The sequence below is a fragment of the Orcinus orca genome, chromosome 3 (assembly GCF_937001465.1).
Source record: "Orcinus orca chromosome 3, mOrcOrc1.1, whole genome shotgun sequence".
Taxonomy (NCBI): Eukaryota; Metazoa; Chordata; class Mammalia; order Artiodactyla; family Delphinidae; genus Orcinus; species Orcinus orca.
This window is the reverse complement of record NC_064561.1, coordinates 52,655,808-52,679,241: the sequence shown is the minus strand read 5'-3', so window position 1 is coordinate 52,679,241 and position 23,434 is coordinate 52,655,808. Positions and strand designations below refer to the sequence as shown.

The following is a 23,434-nucleotide window of genomic DNA, read 5'->3' as shown; positions in this document are numbered from 1 at the left end:
TGACAAGTAACACAAGGTCTGTGAGAGTCGGGATCTTGTCTGTTTCCTTAACTGCTATATTTCTAGGAACTAAAACAGTGTCTGGCACAAAGTAGTCGACAAAAAATGTTCACTGAAAGAATGACTGATTGAATGAAATCATCCTTCCTGTCAGATCAATCAGAAGTTCTGTGGGGTCAGGGATGTGTCTATTTGGTCTCTCTCTATGATCCCAGCACCAGAGAACCCGGCACAGAGTAAGCACTTAATGTTTGTTGCATTAGCAAAACAGCTCAATGATGAAACCACCTAATTTTTTTTACTTGTGCCAGTGTGTTGACATACCACAATAACCAATTATTCCCCAACTGATGGAAAACATCTCTCACAAACACCATTGCAATGATCGCCCTTGTATATATATCCTTGTGTAAAGATTTTTGCAGAATAAGAATCCCTTTTGTGGGGGAATCATTAATCTGGTTCATATGTTTTCTGTGGTCCCTTCCCTCTAGAATTTCATAAATTTAAAACACTTAATTTTTCAGCTTGTTTAAAAGCTACTGCCTGGAACTTTGCAAACTGATCTCCCTGTAGAAAGCCAGTGCTTCCCGATACTGCCCAGATGCAGCCCAAACACTGCAACAGACAGGCTGCCTGCATCCTTGGTGACCAACATCTCCTGCATGCAATGCAGTAGCAGCTCAGTCATCACCTGGGGAAGGCAGTTTTCAGGCAGCGACAGGTCCCTATTGTTGATTCATTCAGCAGAAAGGGGGAAAAAGACAATAACACACTTCCAAGGGTCTGAGAAGGGAGAGGATGCTGAGAAGAGCAGATGCTTGACAAGAGCAGAAAAGGGAGCTTAGGAGTATTTTCGAGTTCCCCAACAAGTGAAGCTCTATCTGAGCTCTCCAATGGAAAAGTCTTCCCAGGAATCTACCTTTCTGCTTCTTTAATTTTTTCACTCCAAAGATGTTTAGTAAATTTCTATCCGTATTATGTGTCAGAGCTGTGCCAAGACTGGGGAGGAAGCAAATAGGCAAGATAGACCTACTCTCTACCATCTTGGAACTAAAGCTTAAGGGCCATTGTCTTTCCATCAGGGGATCTGACAGGGACAAATACAGATGGCTGGAGCCCTTTACCTACTTTCCACCAGGAAACAGAATTTGTGTCCCAGTCATTGCTTCTTCTTTTGTGAGAAACACAGTTCCAGTTCTCTCCATGAATGGAGAAGTTGGTCAGAGATCTTCCCCTGAGTGCACCCCAAGCAAAACCTGTCAACACACACTAAGCATACTTCCTCTTTCTCCAGGAGCACCTGCCACACCACAGGCCTTGCTGGGCAGTCTTCTTAACTTAGGCCAAGGAGAACTGTGCACTGGCACTTACTGTCACAGAGTCAACATTCAAAGAAGCATCAACCTTGAGACTCAAAGGGAACCTTCAAGACCATCTACTCCTACTCCAATAGTTTCTGAACCTGCTACGGTTCACAGAGCTCTTTGAGAATCGGCGGCCCCTTTAGACTTCCTGTACCGAAAAAGACACACACGTATCTCAGCACATAATTTCCCCTGTATTTTCAGAAGCTTCATGGACACACCATATAACTGAATATCTGGAATTCCAGAGACCCCATATTAAGAATTCCTACTCTCTATAAAAGCCCATTTGAGCTCTAATGCCCTGATTAGCAGCCTCCGAGTTGGGTGGCGGGAACACAGAGGTAATGTTGTGCCTGTCTAAGTACAATGCTGGTCCCAGTTCAATCCTCGGGTGAGCTCCTTATCTTTAGAACATGGAAAAACTCTGCTCAGTGGCCAAGGACAGAACCTCTAAAACCAGTCAGGTGAGCCATCTCATAGTTTTCAAAGAAGATAACACCAAACCCCAAAAGGAAGTGGTGAATCTGGTGGCGTTGAAAGACAACAGCCCAGGGGTTGTCAGGACTGCTGCCCGCTGCTGACGGAGCAGTAATACTTGTATGGATCCTCCATTTCATATACGTTCTCCTCAATGGTATAGATGTTTTCCTCTGGATGTGTCCTCTCTCCTGCTGTATTTGCTAACCCCGAGGGAGGGAGGTTGGCCAAACTGATGAGGCTGTGGAAATAAAGTGATGCAGTTGAGTTAAGCATCCCAGGCAACATGGAATAGAGTTAAAAGAATAGGCTTTGCTGAAGAGATAGCCACCAAGGCAGTATATGACCCTTGATCAGGTCCTGACTAGGCAGGGGAAACATAAAATAGTAATGAAAATAGTCTGGGGAATAACTGCACAAATTCAAATTAATCTGAATTTTCTTAGGTATACAAATGGCATTGTGTTATCTAAGAGAATGTCCTTATTCTGAGGAAGTGCAGACTGAAGTGTTTAGGTGAAATGTCACGATGTCTGAAACACCTTTACAAATGGTTCAGAAAAAAAAATATGTATGTAAATAGAGAAACAGGTAAAGCAAATGTGACAAAATATTAAATGACACGCATAGATGAAGGGTTCTACTGTTCCTTGCACTATTATTTCAATTATTATGTCAGCTTGAACAATTTCAAAAAGTAAAAGAAATGAATGTGTTATGGATCCAATGAGACTTGAGTTCGAATTCTGCCTCTGTTGCTTTCCACCCATGTGATCTTGGGTAAGTTGGATTTGCTTTTTTCATTTATTCATTCAAGAACTATTTAACATGTTTATACTGTTCCATGCATCAAGAGATGCAACAGTGAACAAAACACAAAAATCCCCTAGAGGCTGTATATTAGTAAACTTAGTGTCTCAGGGTCCTCATCTATAAAATGGGAATAAATACTCTATCTCACAGGGCTGCTGTAAGGAACGTTTATTCATTCAATCCTCAAATATCAAATGCATACTAAGAATTAGGTGTGTGCTAGGAGATACAGTTGTTAATGTGGCAGACAAGTTCCTAATTTTCTATGGAGTTTACATTTATAGGTGGAGATGAACATTAACCAAATAATTTCATAAAGAATGAATTATTGCATGTAAATATTACCTATTGATATTACCACATTTCAAGTTTCAGCTCTAATAAAGAATACTGACACAGAAAATATAAAGCCATTGATAATTAAATATTTTATTTGATCTTATTTGACTTTTTTACTGCAGACTATTTTGTCTTCATAACTATACGATCTAGATTTAGTCTAAAATTATTAGTGGTTTAGAGAGTATGCAGTGGACAGAATCACTTTTTTCTTGAAAGTTTTTAGAACAATACCTATGGTTAGGCCTCATCCCCAAAGATTCTGATTTATTTGCTCTGGGGTTGACAATAGTATGCTTAAGTGCCCTGGATGATTCTAATAGGCAATCAGAGTTAAGAAGAGCTGGGCTGGGTTGTAAAAGCCCTGAGAGTAGATTCTGAGTTTCTTGTTCACGTCTATAAACCAGTGGCCACCCAGAACCCGGATGTAGTAAGTACTCAATCAGCTGAAGGGTCAGTTCACTGAAAAAGCCCTTTAATCAGAAATATATAAGCATTTCCTATCAATGGGAGACAAATTCTCTACCTTAACTTTAGGACTAAAGAAGCTAGAGGGATTAGGGATCAAGAATAAAACCGAGCAGCATGTTAAATTTGCATTTCATAAATCTAGGCCTAAAGCAAAAAGGAAGTAGTAAAAATTTAGATCCCAAAGTCTCAGGGCAGGACTTCTAAGAGCAAAGATCAAAGCCCAGATTAAAGTAGGAATATCCAAGATTCCCAACTTCCACTACTGCACGCATTATTCTTACCTTAAATTTTGTATCTTCTCTTTGCTATCAGAATACCCTAGGTAAAAAGGTGAAGAAAAGTCAATTTAAAATGCTTTCATAAAGTAAATGAGATAAATAAAATGAGCTAACTGGAGGCAAAGATTGTTTAGGGAAGTCTGGTCTACCTATTAGATTGAATTAAATCAAACCACTGATATGCGTCTTGATTTATTACATAAACTATGCTAAAAGTAATGAAGATGCATTTTTCATATTTAACAAATGTAGGGAGCGCCCACTACGTGGCTGGTAGTATGCTAAGCACCAGGGACACAAAGGTGAACTATGAGCCCTGACATCATGAAACTTGTCTTCTAGTGAGAGAGGCATTTAAGAAAAAAAAAGTAAATGGGAAAAATAAAATAATTTCAAATTGTGATGTAATAGAAAGAAAAGTATTGCAGCAAAATGAATGGGCCTAGAGATTATCATACTGAGTGAAGTAAATCAGACAAAGACAAATATTATATGATGGCACACATGTGACATCTAAAAAATAATACAAATGGATTTATTTATAAAACAGACACAGAAAACAAACTTATGGTTACCAAAGGGAAGGGGGGGGTAGGGATAAATTAGGAGTTTGGGAATAACAGATACACACCACTATATATAAAATAGATAAACAACAAGGATTTACTGTATAGCAAGGGAGCTATACTCAATTTTTTTTTTTTTTTCGATACGCGGGCCTCTCACTGCCGTGGCCTCTCCCGTTGCGGAGCATAGGCTCCGGACGCGCAGGCTCAGCGGCCATGGCTCACGGGCCCAGCCGCTCTACGGCATGTGAGATCTTCCCGGACTGGGGCACGAACCCGTGTCCCCTGCATCAGCAGGCGGACCGTCAACCACTGCGCCACCAGGGAAGCCCTCAATATCTTATAATAACCTATAATGGAAAAGAATCTGAAAAAATATATATATATATTTTATATATATATGTATATAACTGAAATCACTTTGCTGTATACCTGAAACTAACACAATTTGTAAATCAACTGTATTTCAATTTTTAAAAAAAACAACAATGCACTGGAATAGATAATCAAGAAGGTAATCAGGAAAGAATTCTCAGAAAAAATGATCTTTAAGCTCAGTTCTGAAAGAAGAGAATGAGTCAGCCAAATGAAAAGCCGGGGTGAGCATTCTGGATCGAGTAAAGCCCTGGTAAAGATAGTAGTGAGTGGCTGAAACTGAAAGCATGGCTGGAATAAGAGAGTGGCACAAGGTAAGGTCTGAGAGGGAGGCTGGGCTAGATACTATAGGACCTTGTAAGTCATAATCAGGAGTTTGGATTTTATTCTAAGACATAGGAAATAACTGAAGGCCAGAAATATGATCTGACTGGGTTTTAAGACAATCACTCTGGCTGCTGTGTGGAGAATGAATTAAAAGGAGGTATGAAAAAATGAGGAGGTAAGTAGAGAACTGCCTCAGAGTAAGGTGGTGAAAGAGAGATGCAGAATTATGAATGGATTTTAGATATGATTTGGAGAAAGTGCGGGAAAGTGAAGTTGGATTGTGTATTAGGAGTGATGAAAGAGGGGATTCAAGGATGGCTTCTGGCTCTCTGGCTTAAGCAACCAGATGTATGATAATGAAACACTATGATGAAGAAGATCAGGGAGGGGGAGGTTGGGTTCTAAAAAGGTGGAATATAGACTCTAGAGCTCCTTTCTTGACACAGTGTGGGACACATCTAAGTGGAGATAACAACTGGACAGCTGGCCAATCAGTATCAACACCTTTGAGTGCTGGAGAGAGAAATTAAGGATGACATTTAAGTCTATGGAAATATAGGTCGTCATCAGCCAGAGGGCATGGAGAGAGGAAAAGGGCCAGCCCTGGGGAATCACAACATCTAAAGATCATGCTGAAGAAGAGAAAATAACAAAAATGACTGAAAGGTGTGGCTAGTGAAGACACTGGTGTTTCAGAAGCCAAGAGAAGGAAGACTTTTTAGAATGAGTGAGAGTCAACTTAGTTATTGCTGAAAGACGTACTACAATGAAGACAGAGGTATCTACAGGATTTAGCAAAATGGAGGTCACTGGTGAGCTTGACTGAAACTATTTCCATGGCACTTCAGGTGTAGAAGCTAAATTGGGAGGGGGCGTGGTTAAAGAGTGCGGAGGGGTGAGAGGTAGGAACAACTCATCCGAGAAATACGGCTGTAAAGGAGAGCAGAGAAATGGGAGTCACTGGAGAGAAATGTGTGAACTAGGCCATATTTTTATACTAATAAAAATAGCATAAACAGGAATGGAGAGAGAGATGATTCTGGAGAAAGTGATCACAGGAAGAACGAAGTCTTGGCTGAGGCAAAGTGGTTGAAACAGGCTTTTAATACTTCATCAGTGCAGTGAGAGGCGAGGGAGATTTGAGCAGCAATGAAGTATGTGATGCTCATCTCAGACAGTGCACTAGAAACATCCAGGATTGCTGGGCATTACTGAGTACCAATTTATGGCTTTGATGTCATGACTTAAAAACCTATCCCCTTGGTTGTATGATTCTCTCCAGCAACTTCTAAGGAAAAGTGCAAATGGAATACAACTTTCCCATCTATTCTTCCATGTAGTCATGTTTTGGGAGTAATCATATGTGTGCACAAAACATGACTTCTCCCACTCCTCATCACCCTGCTTGCATACCCTCTACACAAACCAGAACAGTCCCTAATATCCAGGCCTCGGCAAAACTCAAAAAGTGGGTGTGGTCATTGCTCCTTATCAACCTGTAGACTCCATATTCATGTGGTCAATTTCCAAACTCCACTGCTATCTCTCCATAAACCCAGGTAAGTGGGGGTGAGTAGCTTCTTCCTCTCAGCAATCCATTTACCATTAATGGCAGAGTAACAAAATGGTGAGCAAGACAGCCCCAGTTTCAAATCCTCTATCAATTAACTGTGTAGCTTTGGGCAAGTTACTTAACCTTTTAGCACACTGGTTCTCCAACTGGTACATGAGAATAGTATTAGTACCTTTCTCAACAGGGTAGTTATGAGGATTTAATGCACAGAAAGCACTTGGCAGCTTCAAGCCACACAGGATGAGCAACTCTTCCCAGTTTTCCCTGGACTGTTCCAGTTTTAGCACTGAAAACCCACACATTAGGAACCTCCTTCAATCCTGGGAAAATTCGGAATGGTTTGTAACCCTACACATAGTTGATGTTTATGTATTAGTAAGAAAGGCTGATAAAATAATAGTGGTATAAGGCCTTGGTCTCTGCACCAAAGAGAAGAGAATATATCACAGTTATAAAAGTATGTGAGGCTTTCGGGGTGATGGAAGTGTTTGGGCATTGATTGTGGTGATGGTTTCCTGGGTGAAACCATCTATTGAAATTCATCAAGTTGAACACACTTTAAATATACAGTTAATTGCATATAAATCATACTTAATTTTTTTTAATAAAGATAAGTAACTTAGAAATAAAATATGTGTGCTGAGTGCCACAATGGAGGAAAATACAAACGCTGCGACTCTGGGCATGACCCAGCGTTAAAGGAACCTGCTACCCCTCTTTAAAGAACCATGCCTGAGAAATAAATAAGATAGAAAAATGCACAGAAGAAAGTGATTGTCGTTGTTGTGCTTCCTAATAAAACTGGACATGTTCATGAATTAAAAAGGTTTATTTTCTTAACAAAAGATAAAAAAACAGGTACTAGAATCAACCTGCTTGAATTTGAATTCCAGCTTTGCCACTTATTGATTCTGAAACCTTGAGAAAACCTTGAAAGCTTACTGTCTCTAAACGTTACTCTCCTCTGCTATAAGAATAGGAATAACAGTGCTATCTACCTTATATAAGATGGTGACAATAATAAATACAAAACATGCCTGTTACATGGCAAGCACTGAATAAAAATGAGCTATTATTATTGTTGAGGTTTGGAAGGACTAAAGAGTATTTATTCTAATCACCTGTAGGTATAAATATAAACTAATAGTTCTATCTTAGGCTTGTGTTGGTTCCTATATTAACAGTTCCTTATCAGATGGAAAGAGAAGCACCATCAAATGACTTACATTTGAGAATTAAAGCACCAGAGATAAGAACGAGAGCCAGCCCAGCAGAAACCCCTGCTCCGATGTAGAGGCCTATTCTGGTGGTGGCGCCCATGTCTTGTAACTCATTAGCCAGTGTGGATATTTCCTACGGAAACACAAACAGAATTGCAGCAAATGACCAGAAATCCATTGTCTGCCCAGCCAGGCTCATGACTTATGCATGGGACCATCCCTTTCACAGTATCTCAGGAATGCAGGGACCTTGAAATGACTCATGATCTGTCCCCTTCTAGACAAGCCTCAAACCACCCAAAGAAAGGGATTAGCTGAATCTTTGGAGTTAGCAAGGGAATAAGAGGTGCCTGTCTGTGCTGTGGGTGGAGAAGCAGCCTTAGTAAATGGACTCCCCTTTCCTCACATAAAAAGTGGGGCCCTGTTCATTGATGATTCCCTGGTGTTCCCAGGGAGTTTCAGAGTGGTCTAAATTTGGTGTCTTGCCATGAAACCCCAACTTTCACAGAAAGACAGTGATTTTAAAGCTAGGAATTTGCAGCCAGACTGTCTTGGGTTCAAATCCCAGTTCTGTCACCAAAGAGCTGTGTCATCAGGAAGAGCTGTGTAGAGTTATCAGGAAAATTAAGTGACGAAAACCAGAAAATGCTTGGCACAGAGCCTGGTACAGGATAAATCTCAATCAGTGGTAGCTATTATTGCTATTGCTCTAATTAATTAGATATTTTGTTAACTCAGTCACAGCGAACATACTGCTTCTAAAATTTCACTTCATGTTCCTCCTTTAAAAAGAGTAATGGTAAACACTTTTAAAACAACGTCAAGGAATTAAGTCTTCCATTTATTCAACAGACATTTACTGCAGGAATGCACCGTGCAAGGTCACTTGCAGTAAGCACTGTGGGCACACAGAGGTACTGAAAAGGCAGACCTGGATTGCAAAGAAGACAGGACAAACAAAAAATGCTTGACACTGGGTCAGAGATTGAGTTAAATGAATGCAGACTCCTGGATACGTCCTCAAAGAATTTTCCAGTCACTGCTATCAGGTTGTTCTCTAATGCAGTGGTCCCCAACCTTTTTGGCGTTTCAAGGAAGACAATTTTTCCACAGACCGGGGTTGGGGGGGATGGAGGGGGGATGCTTCAGGCGGTAACACGAGCGATGGGGAGCGGCAGATGAAGCTTCGCTTGCTCGCCCGCTGCTCACCTCCTGCTGTGCAGCCCAGCTCCTAACAGGCCTCAGACCAGTACCAGTCCATGGCCCGGGGATTGGGGACCCCTGTTTTAGTGGTTTTCCCTTTTACTCTGAGAAGGTGGGAGACACTAAAATGGTGGTCGATTAAAATACTGCTTTATTTTTAGTTAGATACCTAAGTTCTTGGCTTAGAATATTCTTGCCTGGTGTCTTATCATAAATAAATAAATTTAAACAAACAATCTTTGTCATTAGGGTTGCAATGGAAGGAAGGAGAAACATACTCTGGGGTGATGGAGGGTGTCCGAACCCTCCACAGTGGTATACAGCTGTGAAATTTGAGAATAAGGACAAAATGCTAATGCTTCTTCCTTTTGGTTTTCCAGCACCTACTATGTGACAGGCACTTTACATGCATCACCCCACTCCATCCTTACAACAGGACTTGCAGTTACAACAGTTATCAGCAACATGTTACAGCCAAGGAACCTGAAGCCAAGGGAGATTAAGGCATTTTCCCCCAAGGAATGAGTGGGCAGGAAGGAAGTCTAAAGCCATACTTTTTTTCCTCTGAGTTGAGCATAAGGTCAGCTCACACACACAGTTACTCACTGTTTGATTTTTATCATGGAGGGTCTCCAGTGTCTGTGTCTCTGCCACAAAGAAGAAAAATAGCCAGTAGAACAGTTAAGAATGCTTTCTTTTATATGAGTTTTTTTAAATCTTAAAAGCTACCTATAATCCTATTTGAAATTAATTCTACTCCATTATCTTCAAAATAATTAACTGAGAGACAAACAAAACTTACTGAACACGTACAAATCAACTTCAGGATGACCACATTTTTTTCGTCCAGATGATGTACCCAACTACTTATGTTCTATGAATTGGAGACTTCTTCCAGGAAAACCTATTTTGAATATGTGGTTTGTTGTGTCCTCAGGGCCCTAAAGGGGTCTTCAAAATTCCAACAACACTGATAACACAGAGGCAGGCATTATAATTAGACTTTTTTTAGATCAAATAACTGTTCTCTAATATTTATTTTGTTCATTTTTTTAATTGAAGTATAGTTGATTTACAATGTTGTGTTAGTTTCAGGTGTACAGCAAAGTGATTCAGAATATATATATATTCTTTTTCAGATTCTTTTCCCTTATAGGTTATTACAAAATATTGAGTATAGTTTCCTGTGCTATACGGTAGGTCCTTGTTGATTATCTGTTTTACATATAGTAGTGTGTATATGTTAATCCCCAACTCTTAATTTATCCCTCCCTTCTCCCTTTCCCCTTTGGTAACCATATGTTTGTTTTCTATGTCTGTAGGTCTATTTCTGTTTTGTAAATAAGTTCGTATGTATCATTTTTTTTAGATTCCACATATAAGTGATATCATATGATATTTGCCTTTCTCTGTCTGGCTTACTTCATTTAGTATGATAATCTCAAAGTCCATCCATGTTGCTGCAAATGGCATTATTTCATCCTTTTTTATGACTGAGTAATACTCCATTGTACAAATGTCCATCAACAGATGAATGGATAAAGAAGATGTGGCATGGTTAGAATTTGAAAGGTAACAAAAGTTAATTTTCTTTAAAAAAAATTTAACATTTACTCATTAAGAGTAAGACAGGGTATTTTGTTCCCTAAAAAATTGAAAATAATAATAACTGTAACTATAATTTACCATGAACAGGCATTGTACTAAATTCTTCAAGGGAAGTATCTCATTTAGCATTCAAAACAACTATCTTAAAGTAGGGACTATTAGTCCCATTACAGAGATGAAGAAGCTGAGAATTAGGAAGCTAAGTGACTTACCCAAAGTCACACAGCTTAGTGAATAACAGAAATGGCCTTCCAATTTAGGTCCACGTGGCTTTAAGCACACACTCTTAACTGTGCTGCCTCCAACAAGGCTCATCTCGGCACTGTGATTATGAAGCCTCCACACTGCCCAGCTGCCAGCTCACCTTCTTTCCTTTTCATTCATTTAGTTAGTCATCTGCCTATCCATTCGATGAACATGTACTACACCCCCACTCTATGCCAGGCACGGGGGACAGGGACAGAACAGTGAACAAGATGCGCACAGGCCCTGACCTCGTAAACACTGCATTCTAAAAACCAATAAGTTGTCAGCTTTGGGAAGATTAACCATGCCAACGTATTTTTCTGTGTGAGTCAGAGGATCTGAAACTTTCTAAATGTCAAGGTCACTTTCTGGAAGCTTAGAAGTCTAAACCTTTTAATGTAGAACTGGTTTACAGACTCTAATTTTAATATTATAAAAGCATATTCTCAGCCTAAAGTTTAAAAAAAAAAAAAAGGAAAGGAAAGAGATTATCTTCCACTTTCACTTACCTTAGCTCCTATTTCCCAAAAGGAATTTAAAAACCACACTGGTGAAACTACTAAGTAAACATGTATCTTAACCACACACAACATTTTCTAGTGTAAATCCAGTTTCTGCCTCCCTATAGTTACTTTTCTTGGCTTAAATGGTAAGACTGTCTAACTTTTTTTTTTTAATTTCATTTTACAGTGAAAATGATCAATAAAATAGAGCACTGTTGGGTTATCACACCTTATTTTCACATAGGTAGACATCAACCAAGATGGGTGGGACAGTTGGTGAAAGTTACAATGTTTTTCCTTGAGGACCCGAGACTGGGGGGTGGGGGGAGACGACAATGGGGGAGGCACGTGATGATTTTAAAAGTATATAAATTTAATAGTTACCATCTAGCATGTATTATGTGCCAGACATGGTGCTTCACACTTTATGTGCACAATATCTTTTAATCTTCACCACAATAGGTAGGTACTATTATTTTCTCAATTTTTAAATAAAGAAACTGAGTCTCAGAGAAGTACTTTGTCCAAATCACACAGCTATTAATTGGCAAATCTGAGATTCAAACCAAGTCTACCTCCGAAGCTAAGGATTCATCCATGATGCAGTCCTGCCTTCTTCAGGTGGAAGAGAGATTGCATTTATTCTGTGTTCAAAGTGGGTTTAGGAGCTTCAAAGACCCTTCGGACTCCTACTTGTTAAGGCTCCTCTCCACTTTATAGCAAGCATAGTAAATGTACCCACATTACTCAGCCATAAAAAGAAATGAAATTGAGTTATTTGTAGTGAGGTGGATGGACCTAGAGTCTGCCATACAGAGTGAAGTAAGTCAGAAAGAAAAACAAGGAACAAGACAAGGTTGTCCACTCTCACCACTATTATTCAACATAGTTTTGGAAGTTTTAGCCACAGCAATCAGAGAAGAAAAAGAAATAAAAGGAATCCAAATTGGAATAGAAGACGTAAAGCTGTCACTGCAGATGACAGGATACACAGAGAATCCTAAAGATGCTACTAGAAAACTACTAGAGCTAATCAATGAATTTGGTAAAGTAGCAGGATACAAAATTAATGCACAGAAATCTCTTGCATTCCTATACACTAATGATGAAAAATCTGAAAGAGAAATCAAGGAAACACTCTCATTTACTATTGCAACAAAAAGAATAAAATAACTAGGAATAAACCTACCTAAGGAGACAAAAGACCTATATGCAGAAAACTATAAGACACTGATGAAAGCAATTAAAGATGATACAAATAGATGGAGAGAGATACCATGTTCTTGGATTGGAAGAATCAACATTGTGAAAATGACTATACTACCCAAAGCAATCTTCAGATTCAATGCAATCCCTATCAAACTACCAAGGGCATTTTTCACAGAACTAGAACAAAAAATTTCACAATTTGTATGGAAACACAAAAGACCCCAAAAAGCCAAAGCAATCTTGAGAAAGAAAAACAGAGTTGGAGGAATCAGACTCCCTGACTTCAGACTATACTACAAAGCTACAGTAATCAAGACAGTATGGTACAGGCACAAAAACAGAAATATAGATCAATGGAACAGGACAGAAAGCCCAGAGATAAACCCACACACATATGGTCACCTTATTTTTGATAAAGGAGACAAGAATATACGATGGAGAAAAGACAGCCTTTTCAATAAGTGCTGCTGGGAAAACTGGACAGCTACTTGTAAAAGAATGAAATTAGAACACTCCCTAACACCATACACAAAAATAAGCTCAAAATGGATTAAAGACCTAAATGTGAATGGCCTAAATGTAAGACCAGACACTATAAAACTCTTAGAGGAAAATACAGGCAGAACACTCTATGACATAAATCACAGCAATATCCTTTTTGACCCACCTCCTAGAGAAATGGAAATAAAAACAAAAATAAATAAATGAGGCCTAATAAAACTTAAAAGGTGGGCTTCCCTGGTGGCTCAGTGGTTGAGAGTCCGCCTGCCGATGCAGGGGACACGGGTTCGTGCCCCAGTCCGGGAAGATCCCACATGCCACGGAGCGGCTGGGCCCGTGAGCCATGGCCACTGAGCCTGCGCATCCGGAGCCTGTGCTCTGCGATGGGAGAGGCCACAACAGTGAGAGGCCCGCGTACCGCAAAAAAAAAAAAAAAAAAAAAAAAAACGTAAAAGCTTTTTCACAGCAAAGGAAACCATAAACAAGACAAAAAGACAACCCTCAGAATGTGAGAAAATACTTGCAAATGAAGCAACTGACAAAGGATTAATCTCCAAAATTTACAAGTAGCTCATGCAGCTCAATATCAACAAAACAAACAACCCAATCCAAAAATGGGCAGAAGACCTAAATAGACATTTCTCCAAAGAAGATATACAGATTGCCAACAAGCACATAAAAGAATGCTCAACATCACCAATCATTAGAGAAATGCAAATCAAACCTACAATGAGGTATCACCTCACACCAGTCAGAATGACCATCATCAAAAAATCTACAAACAATAAATGCTGAAGAGGGTGTGGAGAAAAGGGAACCCTCTTGCACTGTTGGTGGGAATGTACATTGATACAGCCACTATGGAGAACAGTATGGAGGTTCCTTAAAAAACTAAAAATGGAACTACCATTCAACCCAGCAATCCCACTACTGGGCATATATCCTGAGAAAACCATAATTCAAAAAGAGTCGTGTACCACAATGTTCATTGCAGCTCTATTTACAATAGCCAGGACACGGAAGCAACCTAAGTGTCCATCAACAGATGAATGGATAAAGAAGATGTGGCACATATATACAATGGAATATTACTCAGCCATAAAAAGAAATGAAATTGAGTTATTTGAAGTGAGGTGGATGGACTTAGAGTCTGTCATACTGAGTGAAGTAAGTCAGAAAGAGAAAAACAAATACCGTATGCTAACACATATATAGAACCTAAATGAAAAAAGAATGGTTCTGAAGAACCTAGGGGCAGGACAGGAATAAAGACACAGATGTAGAGAATGGACTTGAGGACACGGGGAGGGGGAAGGGTAAACTGGGATGAAGTGAGAGAGTGGCATGGACATATATACACTACCAAACGTAAAATAGATAGCTAGTGGGAAGCAGCCGCATAGCACAGGGAGATCAGCTTGCTGCTTTGTGTCCACCTAGAGGGATGGGATAGGGAGGGCGGGAGGGAGACACAAGAGGGAGGGAAGATGGGGATATATGTATAGGTATAGCTGATTCACTTTGTTATACAGCAGAAACTATCACAACATTGTAAAGCAATTATACTGCAATAAAGATGTTATAAAAAATTTAAAAAAAAAAAGAATTGCAAAACTGAACAAAAAAGTACCCACATTACACACTAAAGAAAAGGTGTAACTACACACAAGTTGACTTGCATGTAACTAACTGAAATAATATTACATATTATAGTCATGTCATTAAATACTAATTAATTTCAATTTTCCATTTGATTTTCATAGTCTGGAGCCATTGCCTTTCTTTGTTTAAGTATTTTCTCAGGCCTTTGAAAAGCTCAGAGATTGTAGGTACTCTGCCTATATTCTCAGATGCAAAAGATGGCTCCATTTCTGTTGCCCTAAAGGGAAGGAACAAACAAGTAAAAACTGAAAGGAAGGACACTTCTGGTTATGGTATAGACACTTCTAAAAAAACATGCACTGTGTTGTGAGGAAGCTACCTCTCCATCTCAGAAGGTGTGTAAGCATACAGCGAATGCCAACTTGGGAGTGATGTTGTAAAGAACCTTGAAACACGAGATGGGAAAGTGGGATCCTTCAAGTCTCTTCTAGGTCTATAGTTGTAGGATTCTTTAAAATATAACAATGGCATATGATGAACACATGTATGATTTGGTTAGCCCACTACGTGGGCGATCATCTGTTTCCACCATATTTAATTTCCTCACTAATTTCATAAGAGATGTTGGCTACCAGTGACTAAAGAACCACCACAGATTGAACCTCTAGAGAGCTGATGTTAATATCTATAATAATAATTAATATTTGAGTGCTTTCTCTGGGCCAGGCACTATGCTGAGTGCTTTACATACATGATCACATCAATCTTTACAACAATCTTATGACATAGGCACTGGAATTACCCTCATTGTAGAGGTAAGGAAATTGAGCCTCACAGAGTTTGAGCAACATAACTGAGTTCATGAAACTAATACAAAAAGCTGACATTAGAACCCATCCTGCCTGTCACTGACATACTTAACCACAATCTCATTCTGCCTCTGGATCTTACCGATAATGACAATAACTAACATGTATTGAGTATGTACCATGATCAGACACTGGGCTAAGCACTTTAGACACGCTTCCTTATTTAAATCTGAGATTTATGAGATTAGGATTTGGAATTTACCTATTATTAACCTCATTTTACAGAATGAAAGACTGAGCTCCAGAGAGTTTAGGGAGACCAGGACTCTGACAGGAAATATTTAAGATTAACCTCCCTGATCAACGTGACCTGAGTTCTGCTCTTTCGACCCTATCTTCTCTTCCAAAGCGGCAGGGAAAAGTCCTTGTTGAATTAGTTGAAGAATTAACTGCTCCTTCTGAGGTCAAAATCTGAGGAAGATGATGGACTTTATTCCAGTTAGAAGGGATTCTTGAAATCACCTAATCCAGATTACACCAAACATGGACTGGGGTCAGTTCATGAAAACATCACCAGTCCAGGAGTAAATCAGAAAATAATAAGGACAGCGTAATGAGTTTTTCATTAGATTAAACTTATTTAATTTAAAAGTGTCCCTTTTTTTTAATGCAGGGGTGGCAATAGTAGAAATTTTTCTTTCCTTGTTTGGCAAAATACATAGCTCATCAAAATTCTTTTTTGGGGGTTGGGAATTATACTGGGTGGTAAGATCCAAAAGTCTCTGAACCCATACCTCAGACAGAAGAGGCAGTTGCTTTCCAGAGAAGCGAAAGGCTTTGGCCCAGGTCTGAGAGCTACTCCTGACTAATTTAGAACCCTAGCCCAGGGCTCCTTTTTCCCAGCACAAATTTACTTCCACCACCTCCCTCACCTCAAACACTATCTTGGGTGCACAGTTTGAGAAAACTCAAACTGTTTTCTCATGTTTTCCCCATATTCAAAATCCTCTTAACTCAGAAACCAACTAAAGGCTTCCTCCTAGACCCCATATGTAATATACCTGAGCCAGGTCCCTCGGTGGTGAGCATCCTTGGAAAGGCTGTAGTGATGTCCCTCCATGGAGTCCCAGCAGGGTTGACCTTGGCTAAAGACAGAAACCAATGTAAGGATGAGGCTTCTCTGAGAGCAGAGAGCTTGTTGCAGGGAATCAAAGGGGCAGCAGAAATTACTGTAAACACAACAAAAGAAGAGAAACACATGCTCAACTTCCAAACCTACCTGAACACACCTTCGTTGAGAGTGTATGACAATCCAAATGTCTGACAGAGGTGTGTTACAGTCATCATTATCACAGTCTAATTGTTAATAATGGAACTTACAGCCACAGTAAATGTTTTTCATCAAACACCTCATAAAATCCTTCCAGTGGCCTATAGGGTCGGCAGTATCATATTTTACAGAGGAGGAGGTCACAGAGTTTAAATAACTTGCCCAAGATTACATAGCTGGTAAGAAGCAGTGTCAGATTGGAACTTAGCTCCATCAGCCACCAAGTACATGCTCTATAAATGTTAAAACATGCAAGTACACATGCCCCCTCTCCCCGACACATGCAGAGTCCAGTGGTTCTCAATCCTGGCTGCACATGGGGGAGAATCATCAGGGGTAGACTTTGTAAAACCCCCGCACTCAGGCTCTACCTCCAGAGATGGTGATTTTTCTGGTTGTGGGGTGGAGCCCAAGCATCTGTGGGAGTTAAAAGGTTCCCCAGGTGATTTTAATGACCACTCAGGTACTCAGACCGCTGATCTAGGCCTTTCCTCCATTCTCTAGATCCTGGCCATGAGGTTCAAAATAGATGGAGGGAATTAAACATGGCTGGGCATTGCTGGTGAGGCCTGTTAAACTTTAGGTCTTAGGGGCCCAACCTGAGGGCTTTAATTGGGAAGACCAGAGGTGAGACCAATCAGTGTATTTAATATGATCCACAGGGAAATCTCATTCAGAAAGAAAGTATGCAAAGGTCCACTCACCTGGTTTGATGACCAACTCCAGGTTTGATTTTCGATCATTCATGAGGCCTGGGAATTGGATCCGGCAGCAATAGGTCCCACTGTCCTCTAAAGTCACATTCTTTATGGTCAAGCTCACGTCTCCTTTGCGGAAATTCCTCTTTAGTAGGTATCTGCTGGATGTCCAATAGCTCAAGTTCCTTCCATCAGTGCTGAGTACCAAACTGTGACATTGAAACAAAGGGCAGGGTCCCTTGCCCCAACACACAGGCACGAGATCCTCAGGGGTGGGTGGAGAGTAGGCGCAGGGCAGATCAGCATCCTGACCCACCTCAGACACGTATACTCCTTCCAAAGACCCTGCAGAAAGAGGGAAGGAGAGCAATGAGGGAGGCTGCTCCATTTCAAGAAAACTGCAAGCAATGCCTTGCAGAATAAAGAGGAAACCACTACTGCTATCCTGTTTGGAGGACAGTTCACTACAGCAATGATTCTCAGACTTGAGGGGCACTGGAATCTCCAGGAAGCCTTGTTCAAACACAGACGGCTGGGCTCAACAGTCAGAGTTTAGAGTTAATTAATCTGATTAAATACTAATCAGAGCTCCTGATTTAATAGTTTGGCGGGGGGTGGGGGGACAAAAATTTGTATTTCTAACAAGTTCCCAGGACATGCTGATATGGCTGGTCTCAAAACCTCCCTTTGAAAACCAGTGCCCCAGGAGAGAACTGTGGCCTGTCCTGTGAACACCGAAGGGCAGTGCTGATGGAAACAGACAATCAGACAATGGGTAATTGTCGGCCAGGAAAAGAGCTCACTCATCTGGGCTAGTTGTCTGTTCACCAACACAGCGCAGTTATCCTAACACAAATCTCTTTTGTTTTTCAAGCACCAGGCACATAATAAATAAAAACGCTTGGCTGAATAAGAAGTTAGTGTATGGCTGTTGTGAGGTTGAATATTAATTTATATATATATATATGTACACACACATATTCAAACAGCATAAAAAGTATATGAAAACTCTACTCCCTCTCCCTGCTCTTTTCCATTTCCCAGCTCCCTTTCCCAGAGTCTATTCATTAAGAAGCATTCATGTATTCCCACTCCCCTGCAACACACACACACACACACACACACACACACACACACACACACACACAGAGAAGTCCAATATACCCATTATTCTGCTCTTTGCTTTCTTCAATTCACCTTATGACTTACAGACATCTCATATCATTATGTTTCGTCAGCATCACTGTTTGTATCATGGATATATCATAATTTCTTTACCCACTACCCTACTGGTGGACATTTAGGTTGCTTCCAAACTTTTGCTCTTGCTAGCATTACGATGACCATCCTTGCATCTTCATCTTGCACTATCTAATTCCAAAAATCCAGACTTACTTGTAAGTAGTAGCAGCAAGAGCAGGACACAGTCAAAGGAAAAATGTGAAAACATGGGTTCTGAAGAAGAAAAGGCAAAGAATGGCTCTGTTTAGGTGCCGTTTTAATTCTCCAGCTGAACTGGGTACTTCCTGGAACTGTCTCTCCTCCCCAGTCACAGGAGCAGTGGCCACTCTCCCAACTGCAGGCCCAGCACACCAGATGTCTGACGACCAATCACTCCTCTATTAACACTGTCAAGTCTATGATGACGGCAAAGGAAACCCTGCTTCTCTCCTATGCTAGACCACACACATCCTGTGAGGACTCTGACATTTATTCTGTCCGCATCAACAAAGAGGAAGCAACAATCAGAGGAAGAAAAGGATTACTTCATCAAGTGTCTCTTGGCAAGTAGAGTGAGCCCTCTACTGTCTCTGGTGAAATAATATATAGTCCTCTGTTTGAAATGGACAGTATTTATTGGAAACACAGGTAGAAACGTATCACTCATGCATTCATTCAGTCAAGTCAGCCAACTGGTGAGTCCTGTGACCAATGTTTATGAAGCACCTACTATGTGTCAGGCACTGGACTAGGAGGTGGGAAATACCACTATGAATGTTCTATTCCTTATACTCATGTTTAGGTGCCCTTTCCACTCCAGTCATGAGCCTAATTCTTAGCCTTTGCTCTAACACGAATTGGGCTATGTCATATAACCTTGTTAGGTCTGCCTCCTCATTTATAAAGTTTATAAAATGAGAAAATTGTGCTAGGTGATATATGCACAGCTCCCTGCTCTAATATTCTGACTTTGACCTGAACTTCCAAACTCTTCCACTTAGGAAAAATGCATTCCTTTCTGCAATGCTTCCTTCCCCCTCCTGTGGGGGGAACTGAGGGGACCTCAATGTTCTATTTCCTCTCATATACACAAGATGTCCCCTCTCCTCCCACCCCACAGGCTTCGGGCATTAACTGTCAGAAAGTATTGAGTTCCAGCCACACTCTCCATCACTGAGGTAACATCTCAGACCCAAACAATCTCAGCCCTGGGAGAGTAACTTTTGTCTGGAAACCTTAAAAGCCAATGGTTATTTACAAAAGGGAAGTGAGATCACGATGAAATAGTTTCTGAAAACCCTGTGGCCTTTCTCTGTCTTGTCTGCCTGAATTTCCTTGTCATTGACTTTATTTATTTTATTTTATTTTTTTCTAGTTGCGGTGAGCGGGGGCTACTCTTCGTTGTGGTGCACGGGCTTCTCGTTGCGGTGGCTTCTCTTGTTGCAGAGCACAGGCTCTAGGTGCGCGGGCTTCAGTAGTTGTAGCACGTGGGCTCAGTAGTTGTGGCTCACGGGCTCTAGAGCGCAGGCTCAGTAGCTGTGGCGCATGGGCTTAGTTGCTCCACGGCATGTGGGATCTTCCCGGACCAGGGTTCGAACCCGTGTCGCCTGCATTGGCAGGCGGCTTAACAACTGCACCACCAGGGAAGTCCTTGTAATTCACTTTAAACCTTATTAAATGCATGTAATATAAATATCCAGCTTGTTCTATGTGTGTACTTCCATAGTGCCACAGAGCTAGCAGTTACTCAAGAGATCATGTTCAATTTCTTCATTGTATATATAAGGGAAACTGAGACCTGAAAAGATTGATTTGCCCAAAGGTACATGATTGGTCATTTCAAATAAGAACATGAGTCCCCCAAGCTCCAGATTTTTTCCATTATAAACCATGTTTCTTGAATTTCATATCTGCCCTTAATATGTCTGCCCACATATCTAAAAACAACCAACAAATGCCCATATTCAAGTGTAAGGCAGACTTGATTAAACACGGGGTCAGAGGTTAGATTTACTAACAGCATGACTTCAAGCAACACTCTTAAAAGTTTTAGCCATCAGATTTTGTGTTCTGATTTTTGTTTTTTGTTTTTTTTTTATTATTACTCTGTTTTCTGTTCATCTCTAGAATTGCTACTGGGTCCAAATTTATAAAACATTAACAATGTATTAATTCATTGAAGTCTAGACATGAAGGAGCCTAGAAATCTACTCTAACCCCTTTCTTTTATTCTGTGTATAAAGGACTGTTTCTGAACATTGTCATGTTCATTTAACTTTTATTTCTTGTTTTTTTTTAAACTGTTTAGGTAATACATCCAAATGGCTAAAGTTTAAAGCAATATAAAAAGCTTACATTAAGAAGCCTCATTCCCACCCCTCCAAGTCCACTAATTTCCCCAACCCAACCTATAGGTTTCTATTGTCATGTCTTTTGTGTATCCTCCCAATGCAAACACAAGAAAATAAAATATATATTCTTATTCCTTCCTTTCTTAAGCAAAAGAGCATACCATACATACATTTTGCACCTTGCATTTTCTATTTACTATTTTATATAAAAATTTTCTGACATATTGGGCTTCCCTGGTGGCTCAGTGGTTGACAGTCCGCCTGCCGATGCAGGGGACACGGGTTCGTGCCCCGGTTCAGGAAGATCCCACATGCCGCTGAGCGGCTGGGCCCGTGAGCCATGGCCGCTGAGCCTGGGCGTCCGGAGCCTGTGCTCCGCGGCGGGAGAGGCCGCAACGGTGAGAGGCCCGCGTGCCGCAAAAAAAAAAAAAAAATTCTGACATACCAAAAGCAGAGAATAGTACATACTCCCAATACACAAATTTAAAATCATCAGACTTTCATTTTAAAATAAATCCCAGATGTCATGTAATTTCACCCTTACAGACTTCAGTGTGCATCTTGTTTTCAAAAAATTGACACTCTAGATATAACCATAATATCATTATCACACAAGACGTAATTAATAATGATGTTTTAGCAGCACCTGACTCTTCAGTCCATAATCGAATTCCCCTGATTATCTCAAAATTGTCCTTTTATTATAGGTTTAAGTCCAGACCTAAACAGCTCCCTACATTGCATTTGGTTGTTATGACACTTAAGTCTCTTTTAATTGAGGACAATCTTCCCTCCTTTCCCCCTGCCATTGACTAGTTGTACAAACCAACTGTCCTGTGCACTCTTCCATTTTCTAGGTTTGTCTGTTTCCTTGTGGCATCATTTAAAGTATTCCTCTTTTCTTTGTATTTCCTATAAATGAAGATTAGCTCTAGAGGTTTGGTTAGATTCAGGTTCCACTTTTTGGCAAGAATACACAGCTGGTGCTATTCCATCACAGTTGTCTGGTTGCCCCACATCTAGAGATGCTAAGATTGATCAGCTTGCAACTTTCTTTTTCAACTTCACATTCTATGCTGAGCACCTCTCCATTTCAGCTCATATAGAATGTCCTCGTTCTTTATTATGGCTACATAGATCCCATTGGGTGAAAACACTGGGTGAAAATAACAAAGTGATCATTCCCTTGAAAAGAATACTTCATGTCTCAATTTATTTGTAAAGATGATCATAAAAGGCCCATCAAGGTCTATGATTCTTTAATTATGTGCAACAGAAGTTTGCTTTTTAAAAGGAGCCCTTGAATGTATTTTTGGTAAAGAAGTCTTTTGTATTGTAATTAATTAGTTTCTAAATTCTGTTTAGAAAGTCATATCATAAATTTTCTTAAGGGACAGTTGAGTGTTGGCTATAATTATGTGGAGGGATAACTACAAAAAAACTATTGCATATGATACTACTATAGAAATTGTTTTGCTTTTCTCCCTTCGTCAGCAGGAAAAGGGAGAGAAAATCTTAGACTCCTTAAAGATAGCCTCCAAACACCAAATGGAGACACTGGAATTATGTGTGATTAGAATTACACATTTATAGATAACTAAGGGGCCACTTGACAAAATTCATAAAATGGAAGTGAGAGAATTTTACTCAGGAGACAGGAAAGCATGGGCGATACAGATGGGATCACCTGGAAAAACTCAGTTCAATTAGAATCTACCCTGTACAATGGGGGAGTCACAGTGGAATGGATATGGGGGAGACAATAATGCCCACTAAAGCTGGAATCCTATATGTACTTAATTTGAATAAAAAATCCTCTCATTTAAATCACAGCATCTCAGTTAGGTTCTATGTATCATTAGTCCCAAAATTTTGCAAAGGTAGACACTGGGGTTGGATATAAAGGGTAAGAAGTTAAGCAACTTTGAGCTCAATCTTGACCTACAGATTACAGCTAGCCATGTGACTTTCGTTAAGGGTGCTTGTAACCTTGTGTGCCTGTACAGTACTTGAAAACTTTTTTTATTATTATACAAGTCATAGTCACTGTAGAAAATTCTGAAAAATAAAATAAGAATAAAAATAAATAAAGTAAAGGCCAGATCCCACTACCATGAAATATCCACTATCACCAAAACAGGTCTCCTTTCAGATATTTTTCTATAAACCTCTCTATATATACAATGTGTTAATGCCAGTACCTCTGGTGGGTATATCTCTAGTAAGAAAGTCTTACTCATGGATGATTGTGAACATCATGAACTCAGTGGGATCCAGGAGAAGGTACAAAACATTTCTTTACACACCCCAAGTCTTTTAATTTTTATTTTACTTTTATTTGTGT

General features: G+C 40.0%; 2 protein-coding genes across 3 annotated transcripts in view; one reads left to right on the top strand and one right to left on the bottom strand.

Moving 5' to 3' along the window:
* Positions 1-23,434, top strand: part of SGCD (sarcoglycan delta) — a 745,702-nt gene that overhangs the window by 695,104 nt on the left and 27,164 nt on the right. The gene's annotated exons all lie outside the window — the stretch shown is intronic.
* Positions 1,543-20,853, bottom strand: HAVCR2 (hepatitis A virus cellular receptor 2). Of its 2 annotated transcripts, none has more exons than XM_033407922.2 (7): positions 18,914-20,853; positions 17,525-17,863; positions 16,552-16,719; positions 9,619-9,659; positions 7,816-7,942; positions 3,752-3,788; positions 1,543-2,088 (listed from the first exon to the last, which is right to left on the bottom strand). In XM_033407922.2, the coding sequence occupies exons 1-7, from the start codon at positions 18,966-18,968 to the stop codon at positions 1,929-1,931; spliced, it is 927 nt and encodes a 308-aa protein (XP_033263813.1). In that variant the 5' UTR covers positions 18,969-20,853; the 3' UTR covers positions 1,543-1,928. The 2 variants fall into 2 exon arrangements, with proteins under 2 accessions (XP_033263813.1, XP_004281036.1); XM_004280988.3 differs by having other exon boundaries at positions 16,552-16,635; positions 18,914-20,850.

What these genes read in the sequence shown, in the direction of transcription:
- HAVCR2 (XM_033407922.2), bottom strand. Translation starts at nt 18,968, where the DNA reads ATGTTTTCACATTTTTCCTTTGACTGTGTCCTGCTCTTGCTGCTACTA. An exon ending in GGAGTTGGTCATCAAACCAG is followed by an intron (nt 16,720 to 17,524) that starts GTGAGTGGACCT and finishes TTGTGTTTACAG; the next exon opens with TAATTTCTGCTGCCCCTTTG. An exon ending in TCCATGATAAAAATCAAACA is followed by an intron (nt 7,943 to 9,618) that starts GTGAGTAACTGT and finishes GTGTTTCCGTAG; the next exon opens with GAAATATCCACACTGGCTAA.